Source organism: Zootoca vivipara, chromosome 15 (genome assembly GCF_965207765.1).
Source record: "Zootoca vivipara chromosome 15, rZooViv2.hap1.1, whole genome shotgun sequence".
Lineage (NCBI taxonomy): Eukaryota > Metazoa > Chordata > Lepidosauria > Squamata > Lacertidae > Zootoca > Zootoca vivipara.
Genome location: NC_142598.1, coordinates 2,821,761 through 2,838,181, shown reverse-complemented (window position 1 = coordinate 2,838,181; position 16,421 = coordinate 2,821,761). Strand labels below are relative to the sequence as shown.

The 16,421-nt window shown below is 48.8% G+C and overlaps 1 protein-coding gene across 6 annotated transcripts in view; it reads left to right on the top strand.

Moving 5' to 3' along the window:
* Positions 1–546: 546 nt before the first annotated feature.
* The window catches only part of CCDC22 (CCC complex scaffolding subunit CCDC22), a 21,003-nt gene continuing 5,128 nt past the window's right edge, over positions 547–16,421 (top strand). The window contains exons 1-12 of one of the 6 annotated variants that reach the window (XM_035140620.3): positions 552–745; positions 1,593–1,671; positions 3,588–3,668; positions 5,060–5,237; positions 8,814–8,946; positions 9,032–9,138; positions 9,673–9,757; positions 12,001–12,170; positions 14,013–14,219; positions 14,447–14,503; positions 15,797–15,916; positions 16,276–16,395. In XM_035140620.3, the coding sequence (XP_034996511.1) occupies positions 3,619–3,668; positions 5,060–5,237; positions 8,814–8,946; positions 9,032–9,138; positions 9,673–9,757; positions 12,001–12,170; positions 14,013–14,219; positions 14,447–14,503; positions 15,797–15,916; positions 16,276–16,395 (1,227 nt within the window). In that variant the 5' untranslated portion in view covers positions 552–745; positions 1,593–1,671; positions 3,588–3,618. Of the gene's footprint in view, positions 3,048–3,587; positions 3,669–5,059; positions 5,238–8,813; positions 8,947–9,031; positions 9,139–9,672; positions 9,758–12,000; positions 12,171–14,012; positions 14,220–14,446; positions 14,504–15,796; positions 15,917–16,275; positions 16,396–16,421 lie in introns of all 6 variants that reach the window. The other 5 variants (XM_060269073.2, XM_088658432.1, XM_088658433.1 and 2 more) reach the window with 5 other exon arrangements.

Below are 16,421 nucleotides of genomic sequence, written 5' to 3'. Positions count from 1 at the left end.
ACTGCGGCCCTCCAGATGTTTTGGCCTACAACTCCCATGATCGCTAGCTAACAGGACAAGTGGTCAGGGATGATGGGAATTGTAGTCCAAAACATCCGGAGGGCCGAAGTTTGGGGATGCCTGAGCTTGAGTAAGGGAAGGGTCTGGTTAGATTGGGCTAGAAGGAGTAGGAACCTTCCTCTCTTTAGTTTAGGCATTCCCAAACTTCGGCCCTCCAGATGTTTTGGACTACAATTCCCATCATCCCTGACCACTTGTCCTGTTAGCTAGCGATCATGGGAGTTGTAGGCCAAAACATCTGGAGGGTCGCAGTTTGGGGATGCCTGCTTTAGTTGGTCTTTAAGGTGCTACTGAAGGAATTTTTTTATTTTACTTTGACCCAGACCAACACGGCTACCTACCTGTAACAAGAAAAAAATAATTACCTTAAATTAATTCCCTTTAAAAATAACCTTATAATTGCTGCTCCTGTTGTTTTGTATTTCTCCATGGGCGTATGGGCCCCTCCCACTTCCGCTTCGAGGGAAACCTCCGCATACAAAAAACACCCTTTCTCAGAAATTACTCCTCCTGCCAGAATTGCGCTGCTCTTCCACTTGCTCTACCGCCGGGGCGGAGACGAGCCTCCTGGACCACAAATCCCAGCATGATGCGCGCGAGGAGACCCCGCACTACATTTCCCGCCTTCCCCTAGGGCAGGTCCCGTGACCCAGGGCGCCTGGCCCAGCTGAGAGCAGAGGGAGCGGTGAGTGCTGCTGCTGCTGCTGCTGCCGCCGCCCGACTACTGGCCTTCTCGCTGGCCTGCTTCTGTCCCTCCCGGCTGCCTCTTCCCTTCTGCCCCTGGGGTCCTGCTGCTGCTCCTGCCACCGCCCCACACCTGGGATGCCCCGCTGGCTCTTCCTCCCGCGGGTGGAGCGCATGGCGCTGGCAGAACACCCCCCCGCGCGCGCGCGCGCGCGCCAGGCCGCTTCACAAACGGAGGGTTGCCGGTGGCGCCCGGCCCCGAGGGCTAGCTCGGCTGGGCCGGGCTAAGGCCTGATCCGAGCAGGAGGCAGCGGCGCTTCCGAAGGCCGGCTGCCGGGAACCGAGGGGCCGGGAGGGCCGGGCTGGGTTCGGCGCTGCTCACGGGCTCGGGTTTCCCGTAATGGGCACCCGGTTGGCCACTGTGAGAACGGGGCGCTGTGGGGCCCCCTTTGGCCTGATCCAGCGAGACTGTTCTCGGGTTCAAGGGTAGGAAAGGTGCACGTGCCAAAATTCATCCTCTCAAACCACTTTATTTTAAATGGCTTTTATCGCGGGTCGGCGGGGTGTGGGTGTGTTGAGGATATGGACATATTGCCGGGGTGCAACTAGAGAGCAATGATAGCAAGCGGAGCGGGGCAGATTGCCGCAGCTGTTGACTCTCATGCTTCTGCCCGCCGCCTTCCCGAGGCCTGTTGCTGAGCTTCAGTAGTAGTTTGCCCCTCAACTGACAGAGGAGACGCTGGGTGGGTGACAGTGCCCTGGAGGGAACAGTGGCAGCATCAGTACTGCTAGGTTTACTATGTTGCCGACTGGCAAAACCCCACCACCATCTTCTGCGTGTCTTACAGCATGGCTACAGTTGTGAAGTTGCTGTTTACTCTGTGTTATCCCATGTGCTCCAGATCCTAACCTTGGTTCCAAAAACAGGTAATCCCTTCAATTGCTGTGCCTCAAACTAAGTCCTGTATATTAGGTTCAGGGCACTAGCCCATCTAATCCAGCATCCTGTTCTCAAAGTGGCCAACTGGTTGCTTATGGGAAGCCTGCACAACCAGAGTGCAGCAGTATTCTCCCCATATGCAACTGTCTCCAGCAGTGGTGGCAGAATAACAGCCATTGTGGCTGGTGGCCATTGATAGGCTTCTCCTCCTCCAAAAGGGGAAACGCAGAATGAGGGCATCTGTACTGTAATCCAGCATTACCAGTTGCCACCAGGCATTGCCCACTCTGGCCTGTACATCCTCCTGATGCCTTCAGGCACCCATTGTGGTGACCTCCACATGTGGGACTCCCAGCTCCAGCCAGTATGGCCAATGGTTAGGAACGATGGGAGTTGTAACCCAACATACCCCTGCCTTTGAAAATCAGAACCACTGGAATAGGGGGATCCTGCCACAAACCAGAGTCTTGGTTGCTAGTATTCTGATGTGGCATTTGTGTTATTCACATCACCTTAGAATTTGACTCCATCCACCCCACACCCAGCTGGTGATAACCTGTCTTCATCCTCCTCTCTTTAGCTCCCTTCGTGGAATTGGAGCCCATCCCAGCCTGGCCTTAATTTCCTTACAGTTCACACTTGGAGTATTGGTCAGACTTGATAAAGAGGGTGATGGTATCTACGCTGGTCTAGAAATAAAAATATGACTAGCAGGAGGCAAGAGAGAGGCTTATCAAATCATGTAGCAAGAAAGGTGTTTCTTCATCTCCCAAGTTCTTCTCTCAGAACTTGAGAGAGCCGTATGAGACATGATAGCGAAAAGGAACTTTCTGCTTCAGAGGCAGTATACTTTTGAATAGCAGGTACTAGTGATGAACAATGATGAGTGCCTGTTGCTTTCCTTTTTTCCTTTCTAAAATTTATTAAAAATGCATAAAATGGATACATACAAATGCAATAAAACAGAGAATACAGTGCAAAGCAAAACATAGTGTAACAACAGCAGTTCCAAAGCAGCTCAAAAAACCAGCCACAATGTGTTGATTAAAACCTGAGGAAATAAAATAGGTTTTTAACTACCTGCCTATATTATATGAAGCTGGTGCCAGGCAAATGTTATTTTACATGGTCTTAAAACATTGGCAGGCCATATAGGTTCTCCACAACAGGTTTGTGAGGCTGGTGGGAGAGCTTTACTTTCTTTTTCCTTATGTATAAAAAAGATACCAGGTTTCATCAAAGGTATTTTCCTTTATAACCCGATTTGCAACTCTTCTAAGCCCAGTTAGTTGTCCTGAACTAGCTGCATCCCAAATCACTGAACCACATCTCAAGGGGTAGCTGTTGCCTTCCTGGCTGGCTGGTGAGTTTCCCTGAAAAAGAATGTCACACTTGGGGGGGGGGGGAGGCACTCTGTGTACTCTTCATATGGAGAACTTTGTTCTGGTCTTCATCTCTATTATAGACTTGGTTGCCTGTGGCAAGAATTGCCTCCAGGCAATAGGACAATGAAGTCTTTTAAAGCAGAAAATAGTTTCAATTGTGCCACCCCCTTTCACACTATTGTAAACCACTTAGAGGCTATTGTAGTTAAGCAGCATACAAATTGTTTAAATAAGTAAGCAAAACATGTGGGCAGGCAGGTATACATGAGATATATTTGTAGGCAAGTTACAGTTTGAGAGTTTATTCACAAGATTGGCCTAACCAGCAAACAGGAGTAAAGTTGCAGAAAGGGGGTGGGGTGGGGGTTAATACTCCAACCTGTTGTAGAGGAAAAAGGAGGAGAAGAATTTGTCCCAAGGGCTTCATGGAACTTACTGCTTGTAGGTAACCCAGCTTGAGCCCTGCTGTTATAAGCATCCAGATTATTGGTTGTTGTAATGCTTCTTCTTTTGTACAGGGTTTCCTGTATCCATAGATGTATTGGCATCATGGAAGAGGTGGACAAGATCCTCATACATTCCCTTCGCTTCTCTGGGACGTAAGGCCATCTTTATGCTGTCTGTACTTCTTCATAGTGGTGGGTGGGTATGGTGAGAAGTCAGGTACTATGGTGCATGGTGTCCATAGGCAATCATGGGTTTGGTGGACAAAGGCAGAAAAGGGTTTGGAAGCATAATAATAATAATAATAATAATAATAATAATTTATTTATACCCCGCCCATCCGGCTGGGCTTCCCCAGCCACTCTGGGCGGCTTCCAACAAAATATTAAAATACAGTAATCCATCAAACATTAAAAGCTTCCCCGAACAGGGCTGCCTTCAGATGTCTTCTAAAAGTCTGGTGGTGGTTGTTCTCTTTGACATCTGATGGGAGGGCATTCCACAGGGCGGGTGCCAACACCGAGAAGGTCCTCTGCCTGGTTCCCTGTAACGTGGCTTCTCGCAGCGAGGGAACCGCCAGAAGGCCCTCGGTGCTGGACCTCAGTGTCCGGGTAGAATGATGGGGGTGGACCAAGATATACTGGACCAAGGCCGTTTAGGGCTTTAAAGGTCAGCACCAACACTTTGAATTGTGCTCGGAAACGTACTGGGAGCCAATGTAGGTCTTTCAAGACCGGTGTTATGTGGTCTCGGTGGCCGCTCCCAGTCACCAGTCTAGCTGCCGCATTCTGGATTAGTTGTAGTTTCCGGGTCACCTTCAAAGGTAGCCCCATGTAGAGCACATTGCAGTAGTCCAAGCAGGAGATAACCAGGGCATGTACCACTCTGGCAAGACAGTCTGCGGGCAGGTAGGGTCTCAGCCTGCGTACCAGATGAAGCTGGTAAGCAGCTGCCTTGAACACAGAATTGAGCTATGCCTCCATGAACAGCTGTGAGTCCAAAATGAGTCCCAGGCTGCGCACCTGGTCCTTCAGGGGCACAGTTACCCCATTCAGGACCAGGGAGTCCTCCACACACACACACACCACCTGTCCCTCCAAAACAGTACTTCTGTCTTGTCAGGATTCAACCTCAATCATGCAGGATTTGATGTAGGGGTGTAGGGTGGCTGGTTGCTGTCTCCTATGGGATTTCACAGACTTGGAGCCTAAAAAGCTGAAGTCAATTTCTAGAAATTCAGAATACTTTTCTTGCTGTGAACTCTAATAAAGCAAAGGCTGTGGTACAGGGAATGGGGTTTCCACAGGAGAGCTAATAGACCCAAAAGCTTATGCCAGGGATTTTTCTTAGGCCAGGCAAGAAATTAATTGGGGATAAACACTTATGGCTTTTGCTGTGTTCCATTGGCTCTTTGCTTTTGCTTTGGGAATCATCCTACAAGCTGCTTATTGGACAGGTGGTACAATGGCAGCAGAGTCTTAGCAGCAGAGGACAAATTGCAAAAAGTACGGCAGTTGGCAAGCCATTCCCTTGTTCTTCCTTCTAGGGATATCCCAGAGGAAGTGCAGAGCATCCGGGAGTTTACCACCGAGTTGATAGTTGAATCTGTTGTGCGATGTCTTCGTGTCATCAGTCCTTCTGTGGGGTCCAGCCTCTGCCACATCCTGCCTCCAGGGATGTCGGCTCGCTTCCGAATTGGCATGAGCCTAGCGCAAGCTTGCCAGGTAACTACAACTTAACCAGGGTGTGGATGCATTAAACATCTCTGAAAGTTTGTGCAGTGGTAGATAGTCTCTCATTAAGTGCCATGGGTTCTGAGCTTGAAGGTGTTGTGAGAAATCTGGTGTAGTTTAGATTTTTGTTTGCTGGAAATCTCAGATTTGATTTTTGGAAAAGCAAGCTTCTAGGCATCATGGTGGAAAGTACATCCTTGTTAAAGGATCCAGAAGCGTACACATGTACACACACACGAACTACCAGAATAAAATGGCAAAATCAGCCATTACCAACAAGTTGTAAGAGTCAGCTGGACAAAAGACCATAATCAAGGCAACTGCTGAAATAGCTAAGCAGATGAAAAGGTATTTTTATTTTTTAAATATATTTATTGAATTTATATTCCACCCTATACCCAGAGGTCTCCAAGCAGTTCACAGAACAAAATCAAAATAGAAAATACAATATATATAATCAAAATAAAAATAACCCAATACCCCCCCAAAAGAACCAGATTTTAAAAGGGCATAGGATGTCAATCAAATCAACCAATGGCCTGGTTAAAAAATGAACATTTTTGCTTGGTGCCTAAAGGTGTATAATGAAGGCTCCAGGTGCCACAGACAGGGGGCCACTGCAGAGAAGGCCCGTTCTTGTGTTGCCACCCTCTGGACCTCTCAAGGAGGAGGTAGATGCAGGAGGGTCTCAGAAAATGATTTCAGGGTCTGGGTAGGTTCATATGGAGAGAGGTGATCCTTGAGGTATTGCGGTCCTGAGCCTTAAAGCTTTATAGGTCAAAACCAGCACTTTGAATTGGGCCCGGAAACTAATTGGTAGCCAGTGCAGGATCAGTGTAATATGCTCAAACAGTCTTGCTCTGATGAGCAACCTGGCCACTGAATTCTGCACTAGCTGAAGTTTCTGAACCGTCTTCAGAGGCAGCCCTACATATAACGCATTGCAGTAATCTAACCGTGAGGTTACCAGAGCATAGACAACAGGGATAGTTGGCTACCCCACATAGGGGCGTAGCTGGGCCACCAGCTGAAGATGATGGAAGGCACTCGGGGCCACTGAGGCCACCAGAGCCTTGAGGCTCCATCTCTCTTGGAGCCGGGCACCAAAGAGCCTCACTCCTTGCCTTTACCCAGCAGGCCACTCCCACTCTGCCCCACTGTGGGACTGACATGTTACTGAGTACCCCCAAGCTACAAACCTGCTTCAGAGGAAGTTTAACCCCATCAAGAGCAGGCGACCTCCCAGCCATTGGTCTAGGGAACCACCCACTAACAGTGCTTCAGTATTATCTGGATTGAATTTCAGTTTGTTGGCTCTCATCCAGTCCATTACCTAGGAAAGACACTGGTCCAGCACTTCCACTGCCTCACCTGCAGATGTAGAGGAGAAATAGAGCTGAGTGTCATCCGCATACTGCTGGCAACATACTCTGAACCTCTGGATAACCCCATCCAGGGGTTTCATGTAGATGTTAAACAACATAGGGGGTAGGATTGAGCCCTACGGAACCCCACACTGAAGGTTCCATGGGGCTGAAAAGCATTCCCCAAGCAACACCCTCTGGGAATGACCATCCAAGTAGGACTGGAACCACCACAAAGCATTGCCACCAAATCCCTAGTTCAGACAGCCGCTCCAGAAGGATACCATGGTTGATGGTATCAAAAGCCACTGAGAGGTAGAGGAGAATTAACAGGGACACATTTTCCCTGTCTCTCTCTCTCGACAGAGGTCATCATACAGGGCAACCAAAGCAATTTCTGTGCCCAAACCGGGCCTAAACCCTGATTGAAATGGATCCAGAAAATCAGTTTCTTCCAAAAGCACCTGGATCTGGTCTGCGACCCCTTGCCTCAGAACCTTGTCCAGGAAAGGGAGATTAGCAACGCTGGTGGTTAGTTATGTTTTCTGAATCCAGGGAAGGTTTCTTAAGGAGTGGGGGGGGGAGAGGGGGACCCCCCCCTCTCATAAAGAGGCATTGATTGCTTCCAGGGCCGGCCCTAAGGCAAGGCTGGGTGGTGCAATGCGCCAGGGTGCTGGGCCACCCGGGGGGTGCCGCACTGCGCCCACCAGACAGCCACGCTGGGAAACGGGGGGGGGGGGCGGCACTGGAGGGATCTTCACACCACGGCGCCAGGGCGCCAGATATGCTTAAGACGACCCTGATAGCTTCCCTGGCCCAGTCAGCTGTTCCCTCCCTGCTGTTTTTTATCAGTCAAGAGGGGCAAGGGTCCAGAGCACAAATGGTCACCCTGACTGATCTGAGCACCATGACACTTTCTCCTTTGCCCATTACTACCCACCAAAGTTTAGATAGTGGGGAGAGACTTAGCAAGGTCTCATGCTGACTGCAGAGCTCTGGCAGGCTTTTGTGGAACTCCCCCCCCCCCAACAGAGCTTTGTAGCTAAACGTCAGTCAGCTAGCAGATAACAGACAGGATGGCCACATGGCCAACAGGTGTTTGAGTTTTGTGTCGTGTGTGTGTCTTACTTTTTCTTTTCTTGATAGTTCTTATTGAAAATAGGTTATGTTAACTGCTATAAATATTTTTAATATCCATGGGACTCAGCAAACAATTGCCAAGTTGTCTCTCATCATCCATTGTTGAGAACTAGTTGCACGGCATTACAGTTCACAAATAGCTTGATTTCGCACTGGCTTTCCATGATTTTGGACTGGCTTTCCATGGTCCTTTCCTGGACCGTGTTAGCTAGGCGGCCTCTTGAGGGTTCTCATGTGAGCACAAGCAGCTTGCAAGTCTGGACTGTTGCACTGAGAAAGCAGGACTCTTGGTCCCTTAACCTAGAGCAGTGATGGCGAACCTATGACACGCGTGTCAGATGTGACACGCAGAGCCCTCACTGCTGGCACGTGCCCCACCAGCCCATTCACGTTGTTGTTGTTGGTCCCCCCCCCATTTGTTCTTCTCTGCTAGAGCTTGTCTCAGCTGGTAGCCAGAGATTGTTTTTTTAAACCCTTTCTATGCTGTTTTTTCTGGCACTTTGGCAGACTATGTCGGTGCTGCATGTTAGTTCCAGCGAAGGTATTATTCATCATTTTTTTCTGTTCTCTTCCCCCCCCCCTAAAAGCACAGCAGCTTTGGGGCATCCCCCCAAAAAAGCAAAGCAACTTTTGCAACCCCCCAAAAAACCTCCAAAACTTTAGTTAGCAGCTCCCCCAAAAAAGCTCAACAACTCTGGGCACTTTGTGATAAATAAGGCGTTTTTGGTTTGGTTTGGTTAAATAATTAATTTTTGGTTTATTAAATACAGTTATATATTACAATTATACATTTTTGTTATTTAAACTATAAATATCGCAAAATTATGGTTTTTTTCTTGAAGTGACACACCAGCTGAGTTATGCTCGGGTTTTTGGCGAATTTTGACACACCAAGCTCAAAAGGTTGCCCATCACTGACCTAGAGCCAGCTTGGAACACCTTTATTTTAAATGCTTCATCTCTTGGAGCCAGGCACCAAAGAGCCTCACTCCCCGCCTTCACCCAGCAGGGCACTCTCACTCTGCCCCACTGGGGAACTGACATGTTACTGTCCATCATTTAGGACCTGGGATATCAAGGGGAAGTTGGCTATCAGACCTTCTTGTACAGCAATGAGCCCGAAATCCGACGCCTCCTGCTCTTCCTGGTAGAGAAGCTCCCACGCGACGCCTCGGAGGATGCCACCCAGCCTGTGGGTATGGATGAAACTGGGCAAACACAAGTCCCGGGCACAGGGAGGCCAAGTGGTGGCAACCTCTCTAACCTGTTGTGTCCTTGCAGGCAAATCAACGACACTTCACAGAGCCATTGCTGCTGCCATCAAGGAGCAACTGGCTGTCCCCTGGGTACCCCCTGCCTGCCGTACCCCCCGCTTGCAGCTCTTACAGGTGTGCTTCCTCACCCCTCTTATTAGGTTAATGGTCCCACTCCTCGGGTTCATGGCTTCCTAAGCAAGATCTGTTGCTGAAATTTTATTTCTGAGGCTGTTGACTTCCTTAAAAATGAAAGCCTTTCCAGTCCTCGTGTTGTGGAGAAATGCAGGAAACCTTTGCAAAAGGTCATTGTGGATTTTGGGTTCATATGACTATCTAGTGTCTGGTCTGCACTGTTGGGGCTTTTTCCCTTGCCGATAAATTTTTCATACTCTGCAGAAACCCAAATACTGGCTTCTAAACAAACCATGCAAATTTCTATGCATCCATTATCTTAAACAAGATATTGATGTATTTTTCTTGTTGAGTATGTAAACTCCTCGAGTAAATAATTCATTTTATAACCCCACTCCTTGCCCCCTGTTTTATATTTCTCTTTCCAGGCCTCATCCCTGTAAACCCAGAACCTATTTCCTCTTACAGTGTTTCTTATCTTTCAGTGGGGTGAATGCTGTTTCAGACTCTTCCCCCCCCCTTTATCCTTGCTAGGGTTCTTGCCTACTGAAGCGATTCCAAGCTCAACCCTTGGTCCTGCCTCGAGAGTCGGACCCCTTTTGGGGGAAGGTGCCCCCAGGTGAGTTTTGCCCTGTAGCTGGGTGGGGTGGGGGGTATATTCCTGCGTATAAGACTGCTTTTTAACCCAGGAAAATCTTCTCAAAAGTCGGGAATTGTCTTATACGCCGGGTTGTATTTCTTATACGGCGAGTATATCCTAAACTCTATATTTTAACTGGAAAAGTTGGGGGTCGTCTTATACGCCCAGTCGTCTTGTACGCCGGAATATACGGTAAGTAAAATGGAGGGCATGGAATGGCAGGTTTTCCCTGTTCTCCATTTATTTATTTATTTCCCCTTATTTCTGGGGTGCGGGGCTAGAGGCGGGGGCGGGGGAAGACCTCTAGCCCCGCACCCCAGAAATAAAGGGAAATAAATAAATAAATGGAGAACAGGGGGAACCTGTTCTCTGTGTCGGGGGAGGCAGGTGAGAGGCGGCGGGGGACGGAGCCGAATCGCAGCGGGCACTGCTTGCCCCCGCCTGTCTTCCCCGAGCCAAGGGGAAGACAAGCAGGGGCAGCCGCCGCACCGCCGCGTTTCGCCTCCGTCCCCCCTGGCAAAGGAAGATTAGCTGTCAGCTTCCCTCGCTGACAGCTGATCTTCCTTTGCCGCTTTCTATGGCCGCGCTTCGTAAGCCGAAGCGTCGGTCATAGAAAATTTTGTCGTCTTACGAATGCCTCGCGCAACGCAAAACTCTTTCGTCTAGTGAGTTTTTCGTTGTGCGAGGCATTCGTAAAGCGAGGCACCACTGTATAGGTAAACCTATTCAATTATCATCATGGGGAAAATTATGGAAACAGAGTTGGAGATTCACAGCTTGCGAGGCGATAAAGGAAAACTTGTTAAAGATGTTTTACAGATGGTATTTAACACCAAGCAAAATATACAAAATGTATAAAACAAAATAAAAAATGTGTTGGAGGTGCAACCAAGTAGAGGGGACGCTACTACATATGTGGACCTGTGGCAAAATGAAGGGCTTTTGGCATATGGTATATGAAGAGCTAAAGAAAACATTTAAACAAACCCTTGTTTAAAAAAACAGAAGCTTTTTTATTGGGTATACTAGATTCAGATATCGCTAGGGAAAACAAGAAAATATTCCGTTATGCAACGATGGCAGCGAGAACCCTAACTGCAAAAAAATGGAAAAATGAGACAGCACCAACAAAAAAAGAATGGCAAGAAAAATTATTTGATTACATTGAATTGGCCAGAATGACAGATGCAATTAGGGGTCTGTCTAAACCAAAAAACATTTTATCTCTAGAATCCCGAGAGTAAGTTCTGCTGAGTCCAGTGGTCCTTAGTCCCAAGTTAGTGCACATAGGATTACAGTGTAAAGGCCTGTGAACGCCCCATAAACCTCTGGGAGCCCTTGAAAAGCCCTTTAAAAAAGCCAGCAGCACTTACCAGACTGGCATGAATGGTGGCAGTGGTGGCTCTCAATCTTTGACAACACTGGGGGATTATGTGGAAACAACAAGGCAGGTAGACCAGTCCCCCAAAGTGCTTGGCTGTGGGGCAGATTCACTTGTTGCTGGTGGTATCTTACTCTTTTGGGGCTGTTTTTGCCCTTTTCATGGTTTAAATTGATTTATAAAATTATTTCCCAGCACCACATGTATATGTGGTCATGCGTGAGTTGAATGCGTGTAAGTGGGGAAACAGGACACGGGTGGCGCTGTGGCTTAAACCACTGAGCCTAGGGCTTGCCGATCAGAAGGTCGGCGGTTTGAATCCCCGCGACGGGGTGAGCTCCCGTTGCTCAGTCCCAGCTCCTGCCAACCTAGCAGTTCGAAAGCATGTCAAAGTGCAAATAGATAAATAGGTACCGCTCTGGCGGGAAGGTAAACGGTGTTTCCGTGTGCTGCTCTGGTTCGCCAGAAGCGGCTTTGTCATGCTGGCCACATAACCTGGAAGCTGTATGCCGGCTCCCTCGGCCAATAACACGAAATGAGCGCGCAACCCCAGAGTTGGTCACGACTGGACCTAATGGTCAGGGGTCCCTTTACCTTTAAGTGGGGAAACACCTGTAAATTCCTTTCTCTATAAACACATAATTTTTGGTCCAATTCACCATTTCTGAATGAGGAACCTGGAGCAGGCTGCTGAGTGCAGGACTTGCAGGCCTCCTCCTGGATTAAGAAAGGGGAGGAAAGTTGCTCTTCCAACATTTGGCTCAACTTGATTGACCCCAAAGCAGGGGCTGGGGCTAACCAGTGTGTGGCAGTGTAACTGGCCTCATCCTCTTCTCCCTAGAAAGGAAAGAGTTCTTTGTCAAGTTCCTGCCCCCCGTCTCAGCCCAGCTGTCCCAACCTGCATCCTTGCTGCCATCCCTGTTGGAGCTGAATACGGCTGAGCTGAGCACAGCCCAAGACTGGGAGAACGAGTGGAGGAGCCAAGGCCTTGGATCACGGATGACTCCGGAGGTGGGCACAGCGGGTGGCACTCGGCCTGTTTATCCTGACTCGGTGGCTGGTGGCAGCAGCATGGCGATGATAGTTTGCATTGGCTGCCCTCTGAGGAAGGGTAGTGCCCTGTGTTGTTCAGGGTGTGGGTGAGGCCAGAAAAATGGTGACTTGCCTAAGACCACCTTAGGGATTCATGGAAGAAATGCATCTGAATCAGGAATCTGCAGGTGTGGAGCTCATTCTCTTTGCTATTACATGGTGGTCGTTGTAACACTCTAAAGTCACATCAGAAGTGGGGTCCTCTGTCTGAGTTTCCTTTCTTCCATCATGTTTGGGTTGTCTTTTGTTCCCTCCCTGACACCCACATCTCTTGAGAGGAGAGGAGAAACTGTGTCTAGAGAAGGGATGGCCTTCCAGGTGTGTCTGGACTGCAGCTCCCATCATCCCTGATCATTGGCCATGTGGGCTAGGGTTGATGGGAGTTTGTTGTTGTTGTTTAGTCGTTTAGTCGTGTCCGACTCTTCGTGACCCCATGGACCATAGCATGCCAGGCACTCCTGTCTTGCACTGCCTCCCGCAGTTTGGTCAAACTCATGTGAGTAGCTTCGAGAACACTGTCCAACCATCTCGTCCTCTGTCGTCCCCTTCTCCTAGTGCCCTCAATCTTTCCCAGCATCAGGATCTTTTCCAAGGATTCTTCTCTTCTCATGATGGGAGTTAGAGTCCAACAACACCCATCTGTGGTGTAGAGCACAAGTTGTTTGAGCTACTCTTATTACTTGCTCTGGTAAGCAGGGGCAAGCAAATAGGAGAACTACGACACATACGTACACACACTCCAATTCAGTCCAGTCCTGCTGCTTTGCACTTTGGGGACTTGGGAGGAGCTATGCTTCCTCTTTACCATTTAGCTATTGATGGAATATTTTTTCATCTTCCTGCTTACCCTGCTTGCCTCTTGAGCACACCTCAAAGGAGCTGCAGTAGCCTGACCCAACACTCATCTCCACTCAGCAGAACATGCCCACATTGAGGCGCTGGAGAGAGTGGTTTGTGGAATGATCTGAAGGCCACAGGGATAGGTGGAGCCCTGGTTTTCTGCATGGCAAGAAGGAGATGCTACTTCTTGGTTGGTCTGGAGTTCTGTGGGGAGGTCTGTCTAGGATACGACATACAAAACTAGTGCCACTTTTAATAAGACACCAAAGCAAGAGGCTCAGGGAAACTGCTGCAAGTCTGGCAGTCCTCCCCTCACATCGGCTCCATTGCAAATGGGGATATTCTCCAACCCAATTTTTCAAAATGAATGCAAAACATTCTAGAAAAAATATATAACGGTGAGCAGAAAGTGCAGTGGTAGATCTTGTGTGTCCACCCCCTACATTAGATATTTTTTCCTCTTCCTCCTTTTAGTCCAGGAATTTCTGGTCATTATAGAAGAGAGGTTTCTGAATGTTCTCCCAACTAGGAGAAATGGAGCCTGTGAAGTCAGCTTCCCTTAGGTTGAGAGACCTTTAGAGATCCCACCCCTGACTTCAGACAAGAAGAAGGGAAGTAGCAATCTTATATCTTCCTGCCTCCACTGCACACTCAGATAATTGTCCTTCTGCGAGGTTCTTCAAAATGTGTGGAATGCCTTCCTGCATGCCTGAGTTTTCTGAAAGGACCATCCGCATTCCAAAGTCTGGATCTAACCAGAGATGTTACGGTTTGGACTTGGTAGATGGGAATAGAATCCACTCGCCCTGATCCCAGTTGAGGTGGTTTATGTTCCCAAGATTATTTGCTTGCCCCTCCCCACCCTGTCTCCAGTCTGCACTGCCATATCCTGCCCCTTATTTCCCTTTGCCCTTCCCTCAGGAATACCGCCAATGGAAGCGTCAGCGGCTGCAGCGGCGCCTCCTGGACCAGTTCCGGCAGGCATCTCCTCGTGCTGGGCCTGCCCACCAAGGAACAGCCCATGACCTGATTCAGCTCCTGGGTGCTTTTGGTGCTGGCCATGAGAATGCTGGGGCTCTGGCTAAGGGCTCTCGCTTCACCCACACTCAGCACTTGGCCTATAAGCAGGTATGAAGGGGAATGGGAAGAGCATATGATTTTGGCCTAGAATGGTGGGGACAGGCTTAAGACACAACAACAATAACAACGCTTTTTTGGATCAAAGTGATTTGAGTTATTCAGCAGCACCAGCTGAAGAATCTCATTTGTTGAGGTTGGGGAGCAAGCAAGGAGGGTGGAGCATGCAGGGGAACAGGTAATGGTCTATGATTACTCTCTGTTTGGTCTCCCAACAGGAGGCAGAATCGCCAGTGCAAGTGGAAACATTGCCAATGTCCCGGACATCAGAACAGGTAAACCAAAGAGGGAGAGCTCTGGTTATGGTGCTGGCACTGGTGAGAGCCAGTTCTGTTTGCCTAAAAGCAAGAGCCCAGATGGGGGAGGGGATTTTGGCTAAAAAACATTGGGGTGTGTGTGTGCTTTATGCCGTCTCATTCTGCTTTTTGAATTAATAAAAACTGCATGTGTGTGCACACAGGCAAGGGGGTACATGGGAGGTGATGGTCTCTTAGGTATATTGGGTCTGAAGCTGCTTTGGGGTTTTATTGCCATCATCTTGAATTGTGCTACAAAGAGAACAGGAAGTCAGTGCAGATGTTGGGAGTCCTCATGTCACATATTGTCAGCAGCTTGCAATTGGTGGCAGGAGCTGTTGAAATAACTTGGTGAACACATCCAACAAAGTTAATTTGAATCTTCTTTTTAAAATAATAGGACCATGATTTCCTCTTAGAATCTTCTTTTTGAATTCTTATAATTCTGATACTCTGCAAAGAGTGGCAGCTTTACAAATCCTTTGCTAATAAAATGACTTGAAACATTTGTCTGCCCCCTTCTTCCAGACATTCATCTTTGCAAGAATAACGTCTTTAAGATCTTCACACCACAGCTGATCAATCCTGCAGCATTTGTTTGCATCTTGTCAGCAGGGGGGCCTTTTTACTTTAATCCAAATTGTCCAAATTTGGATTTGGGGGGGATCTGCAGCAAAATGCAGCTGTTAAACAAGGAAGACTCATGGTGGGTTTTTGCAGCCTAGGGCCCTGCTTCTTTGACCGCTATGCAGAGATCTTCACCTCCACCAGACACTTGTTTCGGCATTAACAGGCTTCTGTGGGGTCATGCACCTCCATTATAACCAAAGGGTCAAGAGGGCAACTTGCCTGTCACCCCCTTTTTTCCCACCAGAGTGGGCTCTGTGGTGGGTTGTTGTGGTTTTACATGGAGGAAAAGTGGGTGTGGGTGTGAGTGTTTTGTCTCAATGCCTTTTGTTGTGCATGTGTGTTTCCTAATTGTGTGTGGGTGTGTTGTGTGAATATCTTTTATTCACACATCACCATCATCACCCAGAATAGAGGCAATTATTGGAACAGGGAACTGGATATGCCAAAAAGCCTGTCATATACTTTTGATGAAGGGTGGTTAAGGAATTTCAAATATATAAAAAAGAAATTATGCTTGCAATAAGAGATGGGTTGAGCTGTATTTTTGCATAAACGCAGGGTTTATTAAGACAGGATTCCAGCTCTGATTCCTCAAGCATCCCTTCCCCCACGTTACCGTCTCCTCACCCCCCTTCCCCCCAGGACTTAAGGGAACATCAGGCAACAGAACTGGAAGCTTTGGAAGGTGAACTGGGCCATCTCATGGAGCAGATTGAGGCGCTTGAAGGCCAGATAGCCACACTGGGATTGACTCTCACACAGGTGAGAAGAACCAGTTGGGGGGTGGCAGCACCACTGTCTGGCTGAGCCCCGCCAGCTAAAGGGCCTCTAGGACCCCCTTCTGGCTCTCAGTGGCACTTGCAGCACATCTAGCAGAAGAAAAGCTGGTGGACTCCCAAGGCCCTGATGGGGCATGGTCTCCAGAATGAGCTGTCTAAAGGTTTGTGGGTGGCAGAGTGGGAGAAATATAGCTTTAGCCCATGGGGCAGATCTCCTGAGGAAGCTCCTCTGAAGCAAGTGGGAGCTGCGCAAGGACACCACGCTGTTCTTGGGTGCCTGCCCCCTCCCCCGTTTGGCCTTCACCTTGGGTCAGTTCTGAGAGGGATCCATTTCTTTTCCAGGTGGAAGGGGAGGTGCGGCAGCGGCAGCTGGGAGTGGCAGAGCGGGACCAGGTGCTGCGGGTGAAGAGGTGTGCTGTGCAGCTTCTTCCCGATGCAGAGAACAACATGGCTAAGCTGCAGGTAAGGGGCCAGGCAAGAGGAGGGCC